The sequence below is a fragment of the Astyanax mexicanus genome, chromosome 7 (genome assembly GCF_023375975.1).
Source record: "Astyanax mexicanus isolate ESR-SI-001 chromosome 7, AstMex3_surface, whole genome shotgun sequence".
NCBI classification, from domain to species: Eukaryota; Metazoa; Chordata; class Actinopteri; order Characiformes; family Acestrorhamphidae; genus Astyanax; species Astyanax mexicanus.
This window is the reverse complement of record NC_064414.1, coordinates 8,448,714-8,472,995: the sequence shown is the minus strand read 5'-3', so window position 1 is coordinate 8,472,995 and position 24,282 is coordinate 8,448,714. Positions and strand designations below refer to the sequence as shown.

The 24,282-nt window shown below is 40.2% G+C and overlaps 3 protein-coding genes across 6 annotated transcripts; 1 reads left to right on the top strand and 2 right to left on the bottom strand.

Moving 5' to 3' along the window:
• Positions 1–241: 241 nt before the first annotated feature.
• On the bottom strand, positions 242–8,524 carry matn3b (matrilin 3b). 4 transcript variants are annotated; one of them, XM_015605420.3, is made up of 6 exons: positions 8,327–8,520; positions 4,582–5,205; positions 3,462–4,037; positions 2,613–2,741; positions 1,725–1,853; positions 242–1,010 (listed from the first exon to the last, which is right to left on the bottom strand). In XM_015605420.3, exons 1-6 carry the CDS (start codon positions 8,475–8,477, stop codon positions 901–903), a joined length of 1,719 nt encoding a protein of 572 aa, XP_015460906.3. In that variant the 5' UTR covers positions 8,478–8,520; the 3' UTR covers positions 242–900. The 4 variants fall into 4 exon arrangements, with proteins under 4 accessions (XP_015460906.3, XP_015460907.3, XP_007247598.2 ...); XM_015605421.3 differs by lacking the exon at positions 1,725–1,853 and having other exon boundaries at positions 8,327–8,522; XM_007247536.4 differs by lacking the exon at positions 4,582–5,205 and having other exon boundaries at positions 8,327–8,513.
• Positions 8,525–9,504: 980 nt separating this feature from the next.
• Positions 9,505–15,133, top strand: mtres1 (mitochondrial transcription rescue factor 1). The gene is made up of 4 exons (XM_015605388.3): positions 9,505–9,737; positions 11,175–11,583; positions 13,994–14,066; positions 14,932–15,133. The coding sequence occupies exons 2-4, from the start codon at positions 11,180–11,182 to the stop codon at positions 15,115–15,117; spliced, it is 663 nt and encodes a 220-aa protein (XP_015460874.1). The 5' UTR covers positions 9,505–9,737; positions 11,175–11,179; the 3' UTR covers positions 15,118–15,133.
• Positions 15,134–17,989: 2,856 nt separating this feature from the next.
• On the bottom strand, positions 17,990–23,172 carry bend3 (BEN domain containing 3). Its single transcript, XM_007247532.4, has 4 exons — positions 22,929–23,172; positions 21,482–21,536; positions 21,168–21,337; positions 17,990–20,828 (listed from the first exon to the last, which is right to left on the bottom strand). Exons 2-4 carry the CDS (start codon positions 21,531–21,533, stop codon positions 18,570–18,572), a joined length of 2,481 nt encoding a protein of 826 aa, XP_007247594.2. The 5' UTR covers positions 21,534–21,536; positions 22,929–23,172; the 3' UTR covers positions 17,990–18,569.
• Between the last annotated feature and the right edge of the window lie 1,110 nt (positions 23,173–24,282).

The window sequence follows — 24,282 nt, the reverse complement described above, 5'->3', positions numbered from 1 at the left end:
AACTGCTGAACTCTTCTGGTGATGTCGTCCAGTGAAAACAGTCAAAGAAAATCAGAATTTAAATGGGTTTAAGTTTCCTAAGTAATACATTTTGAATAATCATTACATAAACATTTTCACCACGTCATTACAGATGCCATACTAGTTAGCCTATTCATTTCTGTATGTGTTTCATTAGTGGGAACTCAATACTTAAAGGAGCAGTTCAGTGAAAAAAAAAAACTGATCCCAAATCACTGATCACTGATCCCAAATGCAGTCAAACAGCCAAGACATGTCTGTTATTTGACATGTGATTCTTTGTTATACAGTCTGTAACGCTAAGCTAACAATGCTTACAAAAACTGTACTGCCTTTCAGTTACACCTATTGTGGGCTGCATTTCTCGGCTGTGTACGAAAAATTCTTTACTTTGAAACATCTTGTTATGTTTTTTTCAAATAAGGTCTGTTCAACTGTAAAGCTAATTAATTAGAACAAGAGTGTATTTACAGGACATGACATTTTTTTAGCAATGTTACTCTAGCATTTCCTGTCATAAACTGAAGAAGCACAAAAACATGTTTAGGCTGACTGAAAGCATCTGGCATCACTTATCAATCATGTTGATTTGACTTTTTGGCAAACTGTTCCTTTCAGGACTAAGAATAGCTGGTATTGTCTAAGGCCAGTGTCTGTTAGCAATGTTAGCCTAGCATCTCCTGTTGTAAAAATAACGAAGCACACATCTAATACCAAACATGTCTTGGCTTAATCGTGGTACCTTTAATAGGTACCACAAATAAGAGACACTCCATTGACACTCCTTCTCACTCAAGCAGGCTGTGAACATTTTATTACAGTATCATTAAAGTGTTTTAAAAAGGTCCATAACTGGTTTTAAACACAAGATAAGAAAAGTTAAAGGATATGTTTGTTGGTTATCTCCTTTATGCTGTGGTGAACCTTCTTCTGGAATGCGATCTGAGCTTCGCACATGCATGCATCCTCTGACACATCGCTGCGGGCCTCTAAATGAGGGGAGAAAACACAGATACTGAGTAGTGGAAATGAATGACCAGGTACAACTAATAAATTACAAACAGGTCAACAGAAAGTTTTGTCCATAGCTTTGTTTTGCAGTGAAAGTCTAATCAGCAATAACAAACATCTGCCTATGGTGGACACTGCTGTGAAAAATTGTCAATTCCTGTCAAAGTAGGTGGCTTCTTGGTCATGCTAACCAGCTAAGAGCTAACATAGTATTAGAAACTCCATATGGGGCTAGCAGAAATAAGCATTACCACAGTTTTGACATTTATGACCAAATGGACTAAAAAAGGTCTAGCTCTAATAAATGCAGATATCACTGATTAATTATAAGACATGGTTTTAAAAAGTTGAACTAGCCATGCTGGAGTTCAGCCATATCAAACAGGACTCAATATAATGCTAACTGTTTTAAAGTCCATAATCTCCAACCCAGCTCCTGGAGATCTACCTTCCAGCAGACATGAGCTACAACATTGAATTAATTGATGAATGAGATGTGTTATGATATGATATGGGTTGGAGTTACGTCTCCAAAAGGACACCAGGTGACCACTGCAAAGAGTGATTCTCTCCTCATTCTTAAATCGATGCAAGGTCTTTAATACGAATATTTCCATTTTTATTTAAGTTTTTAAATATATAATCCATATTCCCAAACAATTCCAATTATGAAACAGTGTAGAGTGACCAACCGTTGGCTTGTGAGCATGTTTTCCTGTCCGAGTTAAGAACGTATCCCACCCTGCACTTGCAGAAGTAGGAGGCATTGCTGTTCACGCAAATGTGCTCACAGTCATGTCCAAGGGCACATGCATCCACACCTACAAGCAGCACTAGCAGAGTTAGCAATCACACTCATAATTAGCCATTATAAAAGTCTACTGATTGGCTTACTCTAGAACATTCAGTACATTCATAGGGTAAAAGGATTATTTGAAGGGTCCACTGTATATGCCCAAAAGTGTCCAGATAGCTCTTTTAATTATCCTCTAATACATTTTAGGTGTACCAATTGATGAATTAAGTACATACTAGTTCAAAAGAATGAAAAGAACACCTCTGATCAATAGAAAGGGACAATCCTCACCATTTCTAATGCCAGAAATGAGATAGAGGTTGAAAACAGTTGGGTTGTGGGGTTCTGTGGAATGATGGCGCTCCATGGAATACCCATGGGATGAGTTGGAGTGTCAGAACTAATCATCACTGATGCTCTTATTTGACTGCATGAAATTAAAATCTGTATTCAGTCCCATATGTAAAGTTCCAAAGTCTAGTGCAAAGCCAATTCAGAAGATAAGAGGCTTTTAAGTAGCAAAAAAAGACATAGGTCTCTAGGTCAGTATCCTAGCTTTCAAAAGAAACTATGGTAAACCAGGTCTGTGCAGACTTTTGGACATATACAATAGGAACCATCCAAATCAAATGGTCAAAAGTCCAAAAGTGCCCAAAATGGCAAATTTGTTATCTGTCCAGTGATTAGTGAGAAAGATTGTAGCTTTATGTAAGTTTTCAACATGCACATCACAGTCCTCATTTCATAAAATACTGCAATCGTGAAACAGTGTAGAAAGACCAACCGTTGTTTTGCGAGCATGTTTTCTTGTCCGGGTTAAGAACGTACCCCACCCTGCACTTGCAGTAGTAGGAGGTTTTGTTGTTCACGCAAACGTGCTCACAGTCATGTCCAAGAGAGCATGCATCCACACCTACAGGCAACAATCATCACAAGGCCACTAGGAGAGTTAGAAATCACACTAGCTATTCATTATCAATGTAATATAATCAGATTCTTTATGAACAACATGTTAATGTGTAGCGATTGGCTTTGTGTAGAACATTCAATGAGGGGATCAAGAATTCTACTGATTATAAAGGTTATAAACATTGGAACAAGTAAGGATCACATGCTACAACTAACTAGGGTAACTCTTCATGTAGATGATGCTTTGCAGATGCTCAAAAAGTGCTAAATTCAATGCGTTCGACAGCATTTCTATTAACATCAGCATGATGTATGTTCTAGAGCTGGCAATATTATTCAATTTAGGCCTGTCATTATAATTAAAAAAATATATTATTATTTTATTATTATCAACTTCTCATAGAATAAATGGACATTTAATTAAACTGACTTCAGTATAAGCCATATGCTTTATAGTGTCCATCTGCTAAAAAGTTCACTTTAGTGAATAGTGCTGTGGCTAGGCTCTGCCCATCACCTGAGGCCCATTACTAAGCCAGAGCTGCAGCTCCTTCAGGGAACTAACGACTGTGGCTAGTGTATTTGTAAAGTCTCTATGTTGTTTTGGGTTGAACTCTAAAACCTTTCTCTAAGCTTTTTTTTTATTTTGTTTAATTTGAGCTTATTGAGATCTTCTAAATACATAAAACGATTGATGAGAGATTAGCCTAAGGGATAGTCTTACCACACAGAGTCTCCCTGAACTTGGAGGTGAGCTTTTCAATGACCCCATATGTCTCCACATAGAAGACATGGTCATCCAGAGGCTGGCTGGCCATCAACCTGAGAGACGTCATATCTGCTCTGTCCACACCAACTGCATAGATTTCAATCCCAGCAGCCCTGGCTGCAGCCGAAACATCCTCCACCTTGTCCTGGGGCCGCCCGTCTGTCACAATGATGGCCACTTTGGCGATATTCTTACTCTGGGGCCTGGCGCCGGATTCCTCGGTGAAGGCCTGCTCCATGGCTGTTTTGATGGCCAGGCCGGTCATGGTGCCAGTGGAAAGGGGGTCGATGCGAGAAAAGGCTTGTTTGACCTGGGCCTTGTTGTTGTAGGTCTTTAGGCGAAACTCTATGCTGACTGTGCTGGCGTAATTGACCAGGCCAACCCGTGTGGCATCCTGCCCAATATCCAGGGAGTCTACCATGTCTGCAAGGAAGACTTTGACCTTCTCGAACTCAGCAGGCCGGACACTGCGAGAACTGTCGATGATAAAGATCAAGTCCAGCGGGCGGCTCTTGCACACCTCAGCTGGAGCTGAAGGGGAGTCGATAAAAATGCATTGTTAAAGCAGGAACAATCAGTGTTGTAAAGCTTGATTTTATAGCAATTCTCTAAGCTAAGCTAGGTGTTATGTTCTCCATTAGCTGCCTGAAAGCATGTTGGATGAAGGTACAAGGCACAACTTTAAATAAAGGTAATATTATGAAGTGCTATCAAAGTCGTTATGCTTTATCTGAAAAAGATTTGACTAGGGTTAAAGGTGATCCATTGGAAGTGTGCACTACATCTGAAAAAGAAGATACCAAGGAACTGGCTCATGATCAGCGCTAAACAGGGAAAAAGCAGACTTTCTGTGGACAAGATTGCCATTAGTGGAGTAATCTCATCAGTACATGTGTATGTGTACATGTTAAAGGATTTCTTGCAAGCCTGCATAATGTAAAGAATCTCTCATTGAATCACCTAGAAACAGACAGTGAGAGGAGGAGAGGTGTGAGGATGAGAGTGGTGTTCTCATGGCCCTTGGCATGCTCAGGAAGACGTGTCTTTGGAGGAAAGAAGCTGAAGACGGGTCTACCTGGCTTAGTGGAAGGTGCAGCAGAGGTAGATGTGCCACTTGGGGTACTGACCAGCAGTGGGGTGGTTGGAGGCTGGGTTGGAAGTGTTGTAGGTAGGGTGGTTGGTAGAGTAGTGGGTAACGTGGTTGTCACTGTAGTAGGAACAGTCGTTGTCACTGTAGTAGGAACAGTCGTTGTCACTGTAGTAGGAACAGTCGTTGCCACTGTGGTGGGTACCGTGGTTGATACTGTATTGGGTAGCGTTGTTGGTACCGTGGTGGGTACTGTGGTCGTCATCGTAGTGGGTACTGTGGTTGGTACTGTGGTGGGTAGTGTGGTTGGTACTGTGGTGGGTAGTGTGGTTGGTACTGTGGTGGGTACCGTGGTTGGTAGAGTAGTGGGTATTGTGGTGGAAACTGTTCTGGGAACTGTCGCGGTGGAGACCACAATGGGTATTCTAATGGGCATAGTGGTGCAAGGCATGGCTACCTTCGGTTTTGGTGGCAGCACCGGTACTCTGGGCCGTAGAGGAAGCCTGGGCTGGAGAGGTATTGCAGGCCGGTGGTGGGTATATGGGTGCCACCTCCAGGGCGGCCGATGGTGGTAGTGGTGGTACCCATAATACCTGTGATTATTGCCATGAGCTTAGTGTGTTCATGTATAAAAAGAGAGAGAGAGAAAGAGAGGTTGAAAGGGAGAGAAACAGCAAGAACAGAAAGAAAAAGAGAGAAAATGAAGAAGTTTTAAAGGTTAAAGAAGAGATTACTACAATCTTCACAGCTGTAATTCAAAATGGAATTTAGGATAGATAGAAAGCTCTGAGAATATTAACATTTACTACAAGCATTAGGAAAAGCAATGAGTTATGATTGCTCTAAATGAAAAAATAGAGCGTTTCTTGTGCCTGAAAAAGATGATTTCTTATACAGTAATTTAGTTAATGCCATTAACACTGATCAGCAGCTTCTTACTGGACAAACCTGCAATCAAAAAGAACTTTACTGGGTTAGAACATCTGTTTTGATTGGTGAAAAAGCAGTTTTATCATTTTGTAGGTGAAGCCAAGGGGTCAAGGCAGGGGTCATTTTGACTCTAAATATATGTGCTGGAATGACAGTAGGGTTGGGCAATATGTCAAATATATATCCACAATATGCTCAGAAAAAACAAAATTTGGTATAACCGCAATAAAATGTATTGCAATATGATAAAATCTTGTCATATTGCCCAGCCTTACATGACAGTAGTAAATGCACTGACAAAGTAAAAAAGGAAGTTTCGCACTTTCAACCTTCAAAACACACAGTTCCCTCCCCAGCCCATAAAGTCCATATATGGAAAGTAAACAAAAAGCTTGAAAAAAGCAGAAACTGCCCACTTAGAATGTACCTTTTCTCTGATGTCAAAAGAACAAGCTCATTTACAAATCTCCAATTATTCAGCCTACCACACTTTAGCCCCACCCATTTATAAGTACACTTAACAGCTAATCAGAATGGGGCTCATTGATTTTATTTGTGAGAGCAAGGGTAGGTCACTTTCCTGTCAGCCAAACAGCCACGCCCCCTTTTGATAAAAACAAATCCATTCAGACTGCAGACACCATATACCACAAGGTATTACGACTACAAGTTGTTGCGTCAAGAAACTCTGAATTTGTACTTATTAAAGGGATTGATTTAAAATCCAGTGGGAGGGGGGGGGGGGTAAAGTACCTGAATGTATTGCTCTCATACACTGCGTAGCCAAAAAAGTAGATGATGTGAGGTTGATGCTGCAGGTCTAGGTTCAGCAACAGTATGTGCTGAAAGAATGAGGTCAGCTGACTACCTGAATATACTGAATATAGACCAGGTTATTCCATCAATGGATTTTTTCTTCCCTGATGGCACAAGCATATTTAAAGATAACAATGCCAGGATTCATGGGGATGGAATTGTGAAAAAGTGATTCAGGGAGCATGAGATCATCATTTTAACACATGGATTGAGAGAGTTCACCAGAGTCCAGACCTCATTGAGAATCTTTGGGATGTGCTGGAGGAGGCTTTGTGCAGAGGTCAGACTTTACCATCATCAATGCTGCTGCAAGATCTTGGTGAAAAATTAATGCAACACTGTTCATCGAAACAATGCCACAGTAAATGCGTAGCATAGTCAAAGCTAAAGGCGGTCCGACAATGTGTTACCATTTTTTTGTGACAACTTTTTTTTGGCCAAGCAGTGTATATCAAACGTCTCATATATGTGTTAAAGTAGGGCTGGACAATAAATTTTAATTATCAATATTTTTGAAACTGTATAAAAAGAATGTGCATGAGTCAAAGTACAACAGAGTACAATCAATTTATGCAAATTATACCATAGAAATATCAAGGAGGAGTATGATGCCTGATGCATGATTCATCTCAAACAACTTAAGCATAAATAAGAAATTAACAGTTTGAGTACATTTCTCTTAGGTTTAAAAAAAATACAAGCTCTACTGTTTACATACAGTATACAGCATGCTGTGTTTTGGAATTATAAACAGTTTCTGATACTGAAACATTATACTTTGTTTACTTTGTTTGTTTTATCATATTGTGCCATGGCACAGAACCAGTCTGCTTAGGGCTGGACTATCAGTCCAACCTATATAGCATAATATTTTTCTTAATTTTGATCAATACAATACAATTCCAATATAGATATGTACAGTACAGCCACTGCTCTTGGTGTAAACAATCATGTTAAGTTGGGTGATATGGTGAAAAAATATCATAATTAGGAAATTTAAAGACATTTTCCATATACACAGTATTAATCATGTTTTGACATGTAGACAAAAGCAAAAGCAGAATCTGCTACCAAAATGCTTTTATGCATAGTACAGTGGTTTTTATTCTGTTTTTGCCAGATATCTTACAATTAAACTTGATTTTTGCCCAGCTTTCTTGATTTAAAAATGATTTTGGAAAATGGATGATTTAATGTGGATTTTGGCAGTTTTTATAAGGGCAAAAATAAATACAATATAAATGTAATTTTTTTTCTCAGGATTTTAGAGTTTTGTAAAATATGCTCAAAATTTAGGACAAACGTGACCTGTTCATTTCCTACAGTGCAAAAAAATAGTGTCTATAATCTTAAATCTGATTATATGTGAAGTCTGATGAGAGTTTTCAACTCAGTATAGTTGTACTATGTCAGTATAAATACTGACAGTCATTTTAATTGCATTATTATTGTGATTTCTAGAGATAATGACAGATTTTTCTCAAGATCTTTCTACCTTGTCTCTATACATTCTTTACACTGCATATTGTCAGTTTTCACTGAATTAATGCTTACTTTGGAAAGTAATGTGAATCACTCTCTCTAAGGTACGTTTTCCAAGATCTCAAATATATATAAAATATAAATAAATCCCTGCTAAAAAAATTCAGCTAAAGACATACTGATTAGTCCAACAGATTAATTCCTGTATAACTATCATAATACACATTTTTACTGAGCCTAAAAAAAATATGCTAAAATGTTACCAAGTAATTGATGGTAGTTTCTGTATGAGAATTATTAATAAACCTGATGATTTATTAACTGGACCAAATAGCTTAGTTATGCAGCCTGCTTTTTTTTGCAGAGGTGGATTAAATTAATCAGGTTATTAAAACCCAATAGACTAATGAATTAATAATAATAATATCTTATGGTATCTATATGATACAGAGTCTGTGTGTGTTTATGCATGTGTGTGTATGTATTTATGTGTTTATGGTCCTACCTCCCCAGTTGGTCCCCGGTCTGTATCCGTGTCCCGGTACGGGTCCGAATCCCGGTCCATATACGGGTCTTCGGACAGGTGTGGTTCCGCGCGCCCCGGTCACCAGCAGCGCGAGAGAGCAGCAGCAGAGCGCCCACAGTGCACGAGCCATCTCTCAGTTTCTCCAACAGCAGCACAGTGCGCGCTCTGCAGCGGCACGACCAATTAACGACATCGAGACCCGCGGCCAGCCAATCAGGAGTGAGGTAAAAGCAGTGGGCGGAGACAGTATAGAGGTATATAAATGTGAGTTTTTGCTCAACAGCTGTACAAAATAGCATGTGGGGAATAATAACAATAACAACAACAACAATAATAATAATTTCTAAACATTCAATTAATTATACTAATTTATTTATGCATCCTAACCTCATCTAAGCTCTTGTTGCTAAATGCAGCCTACTCTCAACAACTCAAAGCAATGCTCTGGACCTAGTAGAAACATTTGAGCTTCCCTGGACTATAGAAACAAAATAAGCTATTTTTAATGTTTAGTGTAATTTTTGATGTTATATGAAATAAAAAAAGATGAGCAGGGGTCCCAATACTTTTGTCTATGTAATGTATCCCCCTATAAAAAATACAAGTACAGTACCAGTCAAAAGTTTTCACACACCTTTTCTCATTAAATGTTTTTTTAGTGTAGATAAATTTCTTTAAAAAAAATAATAATAATACTTTGCAGATGTCCTTACACTTTTGTCAATATAGTGTATTTCCCATTTTACCCAGCACATATACAGTATAAGTTAAAAATTAGGATGCAGGATTTGATGCAATGTTGTCTTTTTTTATTTATTTCATTTATTAAGACATTTAATTTAAAGGAAGACATGAAAATAATTACGGACACATATAGAATGATGTAGTAAACAGTACAAAACAAGGAACTCCTTCAAGACGCAAAAAAAAACTATTCCAGGTGACTCTACCTCATAAAGACACTGTGCAGATCTAGAAAGTATAAATATATTCTGGTTTGTTTACAGAAGTTTTACAGAATTATGAATATTATAAAAAAAATAATGTGAAAGCAGTGCTACTCAAAAAACATAATAAATATAAAATATTTTATTTCTCTGTTTCGTTGTTTGGTTTGTTTGGATTTGATTCAGCGGTAAGTTTTGTGCAGTTCAGTCCTCCGGCCAGTAGTTGGCGGTGGGATTATTCTGCCTGTCCGCTGCCTACCCTTTTATTCACTTTTCAACGCTGTGATAGAGCTTATTTAAATACAGTTTATTAAAGATTTAAACCTCTACATTATCAGTTCTGCGGGCTTTATGAGGAGATATTCAGTGTTATTTGAGTGACTGAAGGATTTGTGAGCGGCGTGCTTGGCGCTGGGCTGTGAAGGAGACTGGAACTGGAGCTGGTTTGTTTTACACTTTTAATGCTCAGTTATGGGGTTTGTATGTTAACTAGCTAGCTTAGTTTAATCGGGACCGGGAGGTTTATTATTAAATCAGTTTATTAAAGCTCTGATTATATTATAAAACCTCCCTGTCAAATGAAAAACAAGTGTCTCAATTTTGGTCGACTTTTAGTTTACTAGCAACATAATATGAACAGACAAACTGCCTCTAACACTGTAACGTTACTAAAAATCTCGAAGAAGGGACCAATAAAAATACTTCAAAATGACCTGAAATAAACCTTTTTTACATTGACTTCCATTTAAAATATTTTTTTGTAGGTAAGGTTAGCTAGTTAGGTTGTGTTTTAAATTTGTGGGTGAATTGTACCTCATTAATACTCAAACTATTGTCCATCTTTTACAAGTACCAATATAAATTTTAACTTAACGTTCTTTAAAGTGGTATTAAATGTGTGAACGTAAAAACTAGCTAGTTATATCTGCAAATTATTCTGTACACCTCTTCCAAATGACTGCATCGAGCTTCTTTTAAAGGAGTTGGGTTGTAGTGAAACACGGTAATGAGTACAAACTTTTGTCAAATAGCCCACCTCCATTCACCCCCAGAAGAAATCACTATTTTTATACACTTCATTGGTAGAATTCTGAGGGCCCTGACATTTAAAGAGCCACTAAACCTTAAATCATATCAATACCATTTTGTTGGTATTATTTATATTTGAGCTGAGGGTGGAGTCAGCAAAAATCAGGGGGTTTAGTTCCCTCTTTAAAACGAGGCACTTGAACTTTGAAAGTGCACAGGTAGTTAAAAAAAAAACCACACTGTTATATACACACACAGTACTTTCATGTAGTTCCCTAGGTGCAAACATCTAGAAATTAAGTCACGATAAATCAACTAATGAGCACAAACTAATTGGTTGGATATGGAACTTTTTGTCATTTAAAATGTGTTCCAAATTTTGTAGAAACTTAAATTGTGTATGCAGACAGAGAAAGAAACATGAGCCATACCCACAGCAAGCAGAGATGGAGGGCAAGGCAGAAATAATTGCTGACTGATCGACTAATCAGAAAAATAATCGCCAGATTAGTCGACTACCAAAATAATTATTAGTTGCAGGCCTAATTTCAAATGTCCAATGCTGGGGGGAATAGAGGAGGGCTATTTGACCAAATTCGAAAAAAAAAAAAAAAGTACACGTGAATGGAGAAAAATCCTCTCAGCACTGTTCCAAAAAGATGGTGAATAATAGTGATTAAAGGGGTATGTCTATGTCTGTTGTAAACTATTTGCATCTGACGCTGTGATGCAGTCTTCTCAAGTCAATTTTCGTGTATGAAACTAGGTCTTAAAGCTGAGGGGGTATTTTTGAGCACTTTTAACTTTGTTTCTGTTAAGAGTTTTATGTGTGCATTTATGTACTGTTACAGAGGTGATGCAGAGTCTGTCAGTGCAGGCGCTGACCCTGCGGCAGCTGGGACGCCTTAACTCCCTCCAGCTGTTGTCGCCGTGGGGCCCACGGACATTACACGCCCGCCAGCTGTGGGGAACGGTGGACTCGTTGGCCCAGCGCTCGGCACCGCTGACCAAGCCCTGGGTCAGCCCACAGGCTTGGACGTTCCAGCAGACGCGGCTCAAAGGCTCCAGAAAGAAAGGTCGATTCAATCAGGTGCCAGAGGAAGAGGAGGATGAAGATGACAAGGACAAAGAGGACAGTGACTACGAAGATGAACTGCAGGATGACCCTGGACTGCCTAAAGACTACAAAGACCATGAGAAAGTAGTTCAGTCCTTCCGGTTTGACCTTATTATGAAGGCTGGGCTTGACATATCTAGACAGTAAGTAGAAGGAGATGCTGCCATGACCCAGAGGTAAATCTCAGTTGAAAATCTGTGCTCTTTCTGATCAATTTGGGGAAAACTGAATCAGGAACCTCTAGAATGTTTTTTTTTTTCCCTCAAATTTTTCCCTTTTACTCCCCAATTTACACGGCCAATTACCCAACCCACTCATTAGGACTCCCCCTATCACTAGCAATGCCCCACAAAACTCACATCAGGAGGGTGAAGACTCGCACATGCCTCCTCCGATACATGCAAAGCCAGCCACCGCTTCTTTTTTTAAGCTGCTGCTTGGAGGACAGCCCAGCGGCTCGGCTCCGGTACATCAGCTCACAGACGCCCTGTGCTGCAGACATCACCACAGGTGATGTGGGGAGAGAGCGCCATCTACCCACCCAGAGGGAGCAAGGCCCATTTTGCTCCCTCTGAGCACCGACAGCTTGATGGCAAAGCTGCATGAGCAGGGGTTCGAACCTGCGACCTCCTGCTCATAGCGGCAGCGCTTTAGACCGCTGGACCACTTGGCGCCCCACATTAGAATGTTTTAAAAACATCCAAATTCAGAGAACATTTCTGGATGACTTAAGCTAATATTAACACTATTGAGAAGCCAGTATGCTGGTGTCGCAATACAATACAACATAAACTCCTAAACTCCTAAAAATAAAAATGGTGGTGTTTTAAAATGGTCTTTGAAGTATGCCACAGAAAAATGCATCTCAATAGATCTTTTTCACACTTCTGTGTTTATTAAGGCAGAGGCATAAATAGCAGGGTTAAGCAATGTCTAGTTTCATTCTAATCAGTGGCTGAGACTACTTCCGTTCTTAAAATACACCAATAATTCAGTTTAACACACTCACTTTATACTCCATCAGGATTAAAATGTTCAACTCCAGCTGCAAATCTTCTTATAACATTATATTTAATTTAGGATATCAATAGAAAACAGAGTGAAACTGAACCAGTGACCCACTGTTTAGCCCAGCATTAATTTCGGCTCAGTTTAAAATTAAATTAAAATTAAAACCACTAAACACAACATCAGCATTAATTCAATCTGCATTTATTTAGATTACTATCAGTGAGACTGTTAGCAGTGTGTGGTTGTGAGTAGTTTAATGTATAATTAACAAAATTAAATTAAATGAAATTTAACAACAGTACTAATAATAAAGCTAAAGCTAAAACTATGTATAAATGTAAGGTTTACGAATGGCTTATAATGCCTTTTCTTACAGTGTAACTAGAACAATACCTGCATGGCCAAAATATATATTATATATCAAAATATTTATTGATTTTGGCAGACATGCAATATAATTCTTATATCAATACAAAGAATTGCAATATATATCAATATTACATAATTTTTTATTAATTATTAGATTGTACAATATGAACTACTCTGGTTAATTTAAGGCCTGCTCAGTACAAAATTATATGAATCTAAAAAAAAACTCCCTTAAATCTTTTTCATGTCTAGTAGAAATCTACATTGTAGAAAATAAATTAAATAAAGAATTAAACACATTTAATTAGAAATTGACTTGAATGTGTCCAAACCTTTCACTGGTACAGTTTACTAGGGGGTGACATTTCCATGGCATCTCACCATACAATATTATCACGATAAAGATGATATCACGATACTGTGATTCTGCAGTACTTGATATATCGCAGGACAAAGATGTAAAGAATACAAACAAAAAGCTGCTCAGAATTGAGAAAAGCCTAGCAGAGAAACTAGCTTAATAAAATAGGTTCTAGGATCCTCAACATGAAGACCTGGTTCAAAGGGAGCAAAACTGTACAGTAAAACTAGGCCTAGGCTGCACATAAAACCTTATAGAGGTTAAAGGTTATAAAGATACAGGTTCGGGGTGATTTTGTAGCTGCACCTTTACAACAGCACTTTAATCATGGAGGGAAACTAAGCCTTTTGAGCAGAGTTTGTTCTAAAATCTTATATATTTTTTTTAATAGCAACAGGGTCTGTTTTTTTTCTACAGGCTCATTTACAAGTTTCTCGCCACAGTTCTAGTGCTGTCATCACACAGCCTCGTTCGATTACTCCACTTGTGTATCAGCCTGGGCTTTGGAATGCAGCTAGAGATCTTCTCTTAGAGTGCATCATTCCACACACAACATCCAAATATCATGACATCAGTGATGCATTTTTGGAAGGAGGTTGGGCAGGGGGTGCAGAGGGCATGTCCTCCTGACACGGGCTTGGTAGCTAAGTTCTCCGTGCATTCCTTAAGCTGTGGAGCAGTGGAAATGTGATCTATGAGATGGATCACTATATTACTATGTACCTTCCATTTTTTCCATATGTGCCTGGAGTATTTCCCCATTTTCAAACCTTGTATCCCAACTTTTAATGATCTTCTTATCTCCTTTCCAGTAAGATTGAAGACGCTTTCTATGACAACAAGCTGAGGTTGAACGGACAGAAGCTCATAAAGAAGAATAGAACTGTAAGTAAACAGCATCAACATACACACACACACACACACACACAAGTGGAAAGATGAAGTGCATATAAATCCAGAGCTGCTTTAAAAAAATAATTTAATGATATTTATCTTAAGCTAAATGACTCATTTAAAACTCAATCTTCTCAAAACTATGATGAAACAGGCACAGCGTTTATATCCATTAAATGTCAGTGAATAACATTTGTCTAATTATTCCAGTATACATGTTAACAGCATACTTTACTTTTATTTCTTAAATTTGAATCAGGCCTAAAAAGCAGAGTAAGAAATTTTAGCTCAGTAATGGTATTTTTTTTTAGTGCACGTATACTAAGAGGTTGGTATTACAGGGCCTTTCATGATAAGATATTATCACAATGATCACACTGATATTATGGTACTGTACTGTACAGAGAATTTGAATATTAGGTTACACCAATTGGTACTTTTGGCAGTGTGCCAAATCCTGCTGGAAAATGAAAGCCGCATCTCCATAAAAGTTGTCAGCAGTGGGAAGCATGCAGATTTCCTTTTCCAGCAGGACTTGGCACACTGCCCACACTGCCAAAAGCACCAATTTGTCTTATATAATATTCAGATTATCTGAGACACTGATTTTTGGGTTTTCATTGGCTATAAGCCATAATCATCAATAATAACAGAAATAAACACTTAAAATAGATCACTCAGTGTGTAATGCATCTATAGAAATAAGCTAAACATTTTGAACTGAATTACTGAAATAAAGTAACTTTTAAATGATATTATTTTTATTTATTTATTTTTATTATTATTTAAAGCTGCACCTGTATGATTTAGATATTTGGTGTTCATGTTCTTTCTAAAGTTGTGGCTCCACCTGCAGGTAAAAGTGGGAGATACACTGGACCTGATCATGGAAGAGGATAAAGAGCAGGACACAGTCCTACTGAAGAGAACTATTCTGAAGAAAATTCTGGGAGAAACTAAAGACGGGGACAAACAGAGGATTATAATGAGAAGCTGGAAGCACCTTCAGCTTCCCAGACAGGACTTCAAGAAGTCGGAATAAAGACAAGTGAACTGGATTTTGGGTTGTGATGATATAGTGAAGATTTGGATTCTTTTACCTCAACTTTAAGTAGGAAAGGTCATTTTTACCAGCAGTGTTTTTTTTTTGTTGTTTTTTTTTTTTTTAGCTTACTGTCCCCACAGCTCTCAGACAGTCTGACAGAACAAACTGTAGGATAATATGGAATATTATGCTGAAATAAGTGTGGATAATATGGAGAAAATGTGTTCGTTTTATAGTACTAGAAGACATTATCATGATACATGTCGCACAAACTGTATATTGTAATTTATGAAATTGGCATATTATAATGAATTAAGGGCGGCACGGTGGCGCAGTGGGTAGCACTTCCGCCTCACAGCAAGACGGCCTGGGTTCGATTCCCGGCTGGGGCGTCCCGGGTCTTTCTGTGTGGAGTTTGCACGTTCTCCCCGTGTCTGCGTGGGTTTCCTCCGGGTTCTCCGGTTTCCTCCCACAGGCCAAAGACGGCACGTTCAGGCTAATTGGATCTTGATTGAAATTGCCCCTTACGTGTGAGTGTGTGAGTGAATGTGTCTGTGTGTCTGTCTGTGTCTGTCTGCCCTGCGATGGATTGGCGGCCTGTCCAGGGTGTATCCTGCCTTCCGCCCGATGCCTGCTGGGATAGGCTCCAGCCCCCCCCCCGCGACCCTTCACGGATAAAGCGGTTGACAATGAGATGAGATGAGATAATGAATTAAATATAGTAATATTGCCCACCTCTTCACTTAGAAAATAAAGATACTTCAACAAATTTTTCTTCAAATCTGGACCTAGGCCAATTACTCAAACCACTCATTAGGACTCCCCCTATCACTAGTGATGCCCCAACACCAGGAGGGTGAAGACTAGCACATGTCTCCTCCAATACATGTGAAGTCGGACTCTGCCTCTTTTCAAACTCCTGCTGATGCAAAAATCTGACTACTATGTACTTTCTGTCTGTTCAGATTCAAAAAAACAATCAGAATACAATCTAGATATGGCAAAAACATATTTATGCTGGTAGTCTGAACTAGTGTTGCATGATATTGAGGGAAAAAAAACTGACATTGTGATGTTTTGCTGCTATGCAATATATAAAATGCGATATTAAAATATATATATATTAAATTTCAACTGATTTTGCTGGAAGTCTGTGATCTGTTGTGCCATGACATCCATTAATGCTCAAATTAGTTGTAATAGGCAGATATATACTGCCTCTGGTACTTTTTCTAATAGGGAATAAAATTGTGCAAAATTTCCTTTTGTTTTAAGCAACAAAAGCCTGATGAGTCTGATTAGTCATGCGCTGTGACTACTGTTATAATCGATGACATAGCTGAAACACATTATATTACGTAGTCTTAGTCTAACCATAGCCATAGTGTCACACTTTCCAAGAATTACAAAGTCCAGGACTCATAGCTTTATAAAGGAAAATGGATGCTGAATTTAAAAAATCAGATTTGGCATGTTCTCACAGCCATACAAAACAAATCAGATCTGAGCCACGTTAAGCAAAAAATCAGATTTGAGTCACTTCAGCCTGGCAATGTCAATGTCTTTTTTTAAGAGTGTGTGCTGAAGTCTGACCTCGTGCAGTTATAGCTCAGCCGCAACTTCTCTAATGTTTGATTATATGTTACTAATATAATTTTTGTACTAATATTAAAAGTCTCTTAACAGATCCTTTGCCAAATAATCTAAAGCATGTGCGTGAAAGATCTTTTCAAGCTTCTTGAAAATGGTTAGAATAAATGATCATTAGGATGAGTAAGACTAATCATCCACATTAGAAACTAATCCTGCTAATTCTCCTATGTGGCTGAATGCAATCAAATCCTTCTCAGTTTGCACCCTGTTAAAAAGCCTTTTCTAGAACATTAGAGGCTGGTACTGCAGCAACCATAAAAAAACAGACAATCCTTCTGCCCCTCCCCTAAACCCATACATCACCCAGTGCCTCTCCCAAACTTCCTACCCTATTTTTTTTTTATTAAAGCTGAGGGTTGCATCAGCTAAAATCAGGGGGTTTAGTTACTCTTCAAGGAGAAAACCCTGAACAAGTGCTGAATACACATACACCCCTTCCATTCCTGGATTCACTATAAATGTACAATCATATGAAAAAGTTTGGGCACCCCTATTAATCTTAATCATTTTTAGTTCTAAATATTTGGGTGTTTGCAACAGCCATTTCAGTTTGATATATCTAATAACTGATGGACACAGTAATATTTCAGGATTGAAATGAGGTTTATTGTACTAACAGAAAATGTGCAATATGCATTAAACCAAAATTTGACCGGTGCAAAAGTATGGGCACCCTTATCATTTTATTGATTTGAATACTCCTAACTACTTTTTACTGATTTACTGATGAACTTCATAGCCAGGTGTATCCAATCATGAGAAAAGGTATTTAAGGTGGCCAATTGCAAGTTGTTCTCCTATTTGAATCTCCTCTGAAGAGTGGCATCATGGGCTCATCAAAACAACTCTCAAATGATCTAAAAACAAAGATAGTTCAACATAGTTGTTCAGGGGAAGGATACAAAAAGTTGTCTCAGAGATTTAACCTGTCAGTTTCCACTGTCACAAGTTTGTCTGGAATACATCATAGAAGACTATTATTACCAACCACAGTAGGTGGTAATGATTGTGACCAGCAGTGTCTGGCTAAAATTGTCCGTGTCCAAACTTGAACTGACTCTAGCAGAAATGAATCACTTTCACATTAATTTCAGAAGGCCCCACACACATATCCCACAGGGTGATGCAGTGTTCTGCACTACTTACATGTCCCATGACAGCTGGCATATCAGTGTATATGTATTTTAATATTAACTAAAAGAGCTTTCAGACGTCAGTTTTTGCACAAACATAGTTTTATTTAAAAATAGTGACGATCTGTTTCTATGTCTTAATATAGACTGCAGGTAGGACATATGCTCATAGATTTATAGTTAGAAAAAGACCAGTGCCGCAACATTTGCTACAGTTAATTAAAAACAAAAATATATATAAATCACATATCTCTGCCTCTGCCCCTCCCCTGACTAAAGTGACCTATACTGTCTAAAGATAAATGTTTATACTTCTTTATTAACTAGTTTAAGGCTATGACAGCTTATCTATTAGAAGTTAGAATTACAACAATAGTTTGGCATATAAATAAAAATAATAATAATAATAACACTAATATGTGGCTATTGGTCGACAGTGTCTTCGAAGAGAACTACCCTGTCGGGTGTTGCAGCTACATGTTACAAACATTTCCTGTACAACGACCAGAGATTTGGCCTCATCCTACAAGATTGGACCTCAATAAGGGCATTGTAGAAGTTTTGCTATGCAGCTTCAGCTTATGGACTTGTGCAAATAAAAAATACACGTTTGTGTAAAATATAAGAACAAAAGAACAGAGGCCTAAAGGCATCTTGTTAATATCATGACACAGTGCTGTTAGATCTCTTGGCTTTTTTCAGAATGTCGCATTTCTTGCGATTCGGGCGCCGGCATCGTTCATCGATACTAGGTACACATTCATAGTGCCAGACCTCTTCCATTTTGTCCACAGGATACACAGCTTCCACATAGTGGCGGATGAGTCGGAGGCGCACAGGGTCCAGCTGCTTCTTGTTGCAGGCACCTGAGTGGTTGTACTGAAGCCTCAGGTTCTCCTGTGTGAAGAGCTCGGGGAAGAGGCGCACGAGAAGGCGAGCAGCAAAGTTCCCGACAGACAGACTCTGCTGAACGATCTCTCGAACTTCAGCGTCCGAGAGCAGGTAGGCAGAAGGCACTGGGAAGTCCGGGGCAGACACTGTAAGGTCCTCTAGAGGGATCTTGCAAAAATCTTTGCTACTTTTCTCGGGCGGTAGCGAGGGCACGTCAAAGTCCTCCTTCAGTCGGTCTGGGTTCAGTGGGTTGATTTGGCTAGCAGTCCCAAACTCCCTGGGATCAGGTTCTTGGTCAGGCGTGGAGACTTTGCGGTGTTGCTGGTATGTGCGACGCTGCTCCGTGTCCCTTCGCCTGCAGCGTTCATCCAGTTTGCCGACAAACTCAAGAGTCCACACACGGTCGATCTTGGCCCTTGGGTAGAGCAGCTGGACATAATGGCGAATGAGGTTAACCCGGACAGGATCCAACTGCTTCTTGCCCAAGGAACCACTGCAATTGTAATGTTTCCGTGCATTTTCGTATGTGAACAGTTCAGGGAACATGAGGACCAGGAGACGTGAAGCAAAGTTTCCGATGGACAGACTGCTGTTGTAGATGCTCTTTAGCTGCTCCTTCGTGAGAAGGTACTCTTGAGGAACATCAAAATCTGGAGACGGTACATCCATTTGGTCAAAGTCAACAGGCTCCAGCCAAGACTTCTTAGACCTGCGGTTAGGTTTCTCATAGTCGCAAAGATCACTGATCTTAACCACAGAGATGTCGTCAGGAAGGCAAGAAGAGTCATAGCCATCCTCACGGTTGTCGTCTAGATTACTGCCGTTGGTTGGCGCATTTTCAAGAGCTTCCTCCATATGCTGGACACACAACTGCAGCCAAGTGTCTTCAGGTATGTCTGGAAAATTTGCCTCCATGTACTTGCGTATAACGTCCAATCTGTCTGAACCCACAATCAACTGTCCCACAGTGCTGTGACCCTCAGGCAGTCTACCATCTTCAAACACTTCTGGAAAGAGTCTGTTCAAGAGAAATACAACAAATTCCTCAGGTGAGGTGATGTCATCAGGATCCTCTGAAGTCTCTTGGCTATCAAAGACTCCATCGGATTTGGCATTGCCAAGATGGCTACCGTTGTTGCTGTTCTCCTCAGAGTCAAGTGAAAGTCGTTCGTCTTGCCCATCCTCGTTGATGAAATGACAGCCATGATTCTGGACCATGTCAAACCCAAGAACCACCGGAGTCTGTTTTCCACATATCTGCCCACTCTCCATGTCCTTCTGAGCCCAGAAACGATTGAAAAAGTCATTGATCTGCAGCAGGCACTCAGTCTGCCAAACATTTCCGTTCTTGACCAGCGGGTAACATACCTCCACGTAATTGCGTATGAGCTGAAGGTGCAAAGAATCCAGGGTGCGTTTGTTGGCGACGCCGCACGATTTGCAACCATGTGCACATTCCTTGGCTGTAAAAAGTTCAGGAAACAGTTGGACAAGTAGCCTGCAACCCAATTCGCCAGCAGTGGAGGTTTGCTCCATCAACTGAGCCAGCTCCTCACTTGTCAAGAGGTACTCTGGTGGAGGCTGGAATTCCATGGACATCTCTGACGGCTTGATCTGCTTCTTAATGCGGGTCACCTCCAAGGATAGGAGGTCCACTTTGCTATGTAGCTGGGTCATGCTTGAGTTTAGAGTGTTGAGGATAAAGAACATCTTCTCAAAGAGTGGATACAGATTGGATTCCGAGGACACAGGGGATGCAGTGGATTCTGCAACAGAGGTGGACTCAAAGCGACTGTGCTCCTCTGTACTGCCCAGCTTTGGGAAGATGATGCCATTATGGCTGACACGGACCCCAGTCTCATGCTGTCCCTGCTGGTCCAGGCTGGATGCTGCCTTTTTCTCAGAGATGCGATGGGAGATGCTATACAAAGGCTTCCGGTATGATAAGATGGTTCTCTCTTGGGAAGATGAGCGAAGGCCAAGGGATCTGGACGTGTCGTTTGAGCCACCATCTTGGAGGTGGTCCACAGTCTGTAGAGAGTTAAAGAGAGGCTACTGTTAGTTATAAGAAATCCGGTGTGAAATAGACTAGTGAAACATAATAACAGTCTTTTGTCGAATAGCCAACCGGATTGCCAATAGCACTCTATAAGATCTGTTTTATATAAGGGAGTATTTTACTTTAAAACGTCTTCCAACTTGTATCCTTCCACCATTAATGCGTTTTTTTTTAATGGTATCTCAATAGATTTTATAGGCGGTAAAAGTCTTTAGAGGTTCCAATTCTAAATGGGTAAGATTCTCTACTACAAAGTGTTTCACAGTAAACCCACTCTGAATAACTGCTTTACTGTATATCAGTGCTTTTACCTTAGCTCTCTTCTTGCAGGTTGAGCGGTACTGCTCCGTATTCAGGCCGTCCAGACTGATATGTGGTGCTGATCTTTTCGCGAAGCGGCGAGTGAAGCAGTCTGAGGACCTTCCCTCCAAACTCTGCGTCTTCTCAATGCTGACCTCTGCATCCTTCTCAACCTTAACCTCTAAGAGAGAGGAGAAGCACATTAATAATCACACTGTTCATTATTGGACTTTCAGTGCCATGCTGTTCATTTAGGTTCTTAAACTATGATCTTCAACACATCTACACCTGTCAATGAACCTGAACCAGACTGTCTGCCTCTCACCTTTATCAGACCCAGTTCCATCTGTGTTAACGCCATGCTCCAAGGAGCTCATTTCCTGCATGGAAGAAAAAAAGAGACGAACACAGATCAAAACACGCATACAGTATGTTTAAATTCACATTTATATATACACAATTAGTAATATGTGATCTAATCTGTGCTCTTTCACAAGAGGTGAAAGGTATGCTTTATTTTAAAGCTTAACAGCACTGTTTACTGTGTGAATTAAAAACATACATGCACATGTCACTTAATTGTCTTTAGGTATTTAATATTATTCTACAATGCAGAAAATAATTAAATAAAAGGGTGTGAGGCGGGAGGAGGGGTCCTGGGGCAAGGCTAATTGGTCTATTACATAACATTACAATTACCTTTAACAGGCAATCAGTAATCTGTATCATATTTCATTTTTAAAGTAATATTCCCAAACCTGTATACAGTCCCAGTCAAAAGTTTGGAGAAACCTCTTCTTGTAATACTGAAGACATTAAAGTTATACAGGAACACATGTGGAATTATTTAGTAAAGAAAGAAATGAGTAAAAACAAACCAAGTTTTATAGTTTGGATTCTTCTTAGTATCACATTTATTTTTGAGGACAGATCTGCACACTCGTGGTATTTTAATCCTAATGTCTTCATGAGGGAGAGTCACCTGTAATAGTTTTTTTTTTTTTAGAGTCTTGAAGGAAGGAGTTCCTGGAGGTGCTGAACAATAGTTGCTGATTTTCCTTCACGCTGTGAAGCTCCAGCTCATCCCAATTAAATCACCTCAAATCACCATCTCAGTTCATCAGGTTTAGATGAGGGGATTGATGTGGAGGATAAACACTTTTTGTTTGTTTACTACATAAGTCCATATGTGTCCATTAATTGTTTTGATGTCTTTAATGTAAATGTAGAAAATTAAATAAATTAAGAATTAAAGGAAAACACTGAATGAGTAAGAGCTAAGCTCTGTGCGGGACAGGGTGAGGGGTGAGATGGGGGTGAGGTGGGGGTCCTGCAGCAGGGCTGGACCCACTGGTCCTCTGGTCCTGCAGGGCCGAGTCTCGCCACACTGTGAGGGGGGCGCTGCTCCACAAACACCAGCCCCCCACCCCCCTCTACCTCCGGCCAGTCCACCAAGTCCACTTCCTCATTCTTCCACCAGCAGAATGCCCACGAAACCCGGCCTCAAAGAGGGGCGACCCCCCGGGGCGACCCCCACAGCGCCCGGAGAGAGCCAGAGCAGCAGCAGCAGCGGGGCTACAGCCCACCCTGACCGCCCCCTTTAAGAGTGTACACACACACATATATATATACTACTGAGTGTGTGTACGTGTTTTTCTCTCCCCACCCCTCCCTCTCTCTGTATCTCTTTTGCGCGCGCGCGTGAAAAACACCTACCTCTGGATCTCTCTCTCTCTCGCTCGCTCGCTAGCTCGCGCAACCCCTGCACTCACCTTTCAAGACCTCGCTCTGCTTTGCTCGCGCGCGCGGTACTTCACCGACGGGCCGCCATGTGTGCTCGCGCGACCCCGCTGTTTGCGTCCACGGCTTAAAGTCCTGCGTGTTTCCCACAGTGTGCGCGCGCGCGTGCGTGTGTGTGTTTTTGCCCTCTCGCGTGACGTGACGCGACTGTGGCGTGCGTGCATATGCGCGCGCGCGTGTACATGTCACTTCCGCACAGCCTCGCGTGGCTGTGGGGCGAGAGCCGAGCCGAAGCGGAGCGAGAGAAGATGAAGTGCAACTTTATGCTGTTTTAGTCGCTGAAACGAGTCTCGAGCCTCCAGCTGCTGAATTTACCCCGCACAGAGGCGTATTTACGAACTTTACTGGATAGAGATTACCAGTAAAACCAGTACTGTCAGTAGAGGCCGGCGAGCTCGGAGCTCAGCGTGGTGAAGCTGGTTGGGAAGCTTAGACTCTGACCAGCACAGGGTATTATTTAGTTCGAGTTGGATGGTTTAGCTCAGGGGTGTCCCAACATTTTTTGTTGGGGGCCAGAAGGAGAAATATATTTGAAGTCACGGGCCACACTCTGTAATAAAACAAATAATGAAATATACCACTTTAAATAATATACTTTCCTGATTATTACATTTACACACCATTTTACTTGACTTACTATCTTTATCTTTGACAGTGTTGTGTAAACTAAGATTTTTCAAATTGATGTTTAATTTCATGATGTCTCTTGATATTAAACTCCTTCATTACGGCAACTTTTAGACTCTTTGGCCTGTTTTTCTGCCCTAAAACTGCACACCGTCTCCGCCTTAAGACTCTTTGACCCGTTTTTCTGCACGAAAACTGTGTACCCTCTCCGCTTTTAGACTCTTTGGCCCGTTTTTCTGCGCTAAAACTGCGCACTCTCCGCTTTTAGACTCTTTGGCCCGTTTTTCTGCGCTAAAACTGCGCACTCTCTCCGCTTTTAGATTCTTTGGCCCGCGCTACAACTTCACTCTCGCCGCTTTGAGACACTTTGGCCCGTTTCTGACACCTAGCGTTCAAACTTTGAATCTCACATTATAAAAACCTGCTTAACTGCGGGCCAAATTTCATTCTATTTCTAAAATACCCGTAGTTTGGACACCCCTGGTTTAGCTGCTCTACAAACAAGAAGACATGTATAAAGTACTAGAAACCATATCTCTATCAAAAATTTAGTTGAAGTGTTATTTAAGTGGAAGCCCCAACATCAATAGACGTTCATTTTAGTTTGAACATTGGTCATGACACAAATGTTACGTTAGAAGTACGTGCCTGCAGGGAAAGTATTCAATTTTTTTCTTTATAGATAAATCTGGTGTGAAA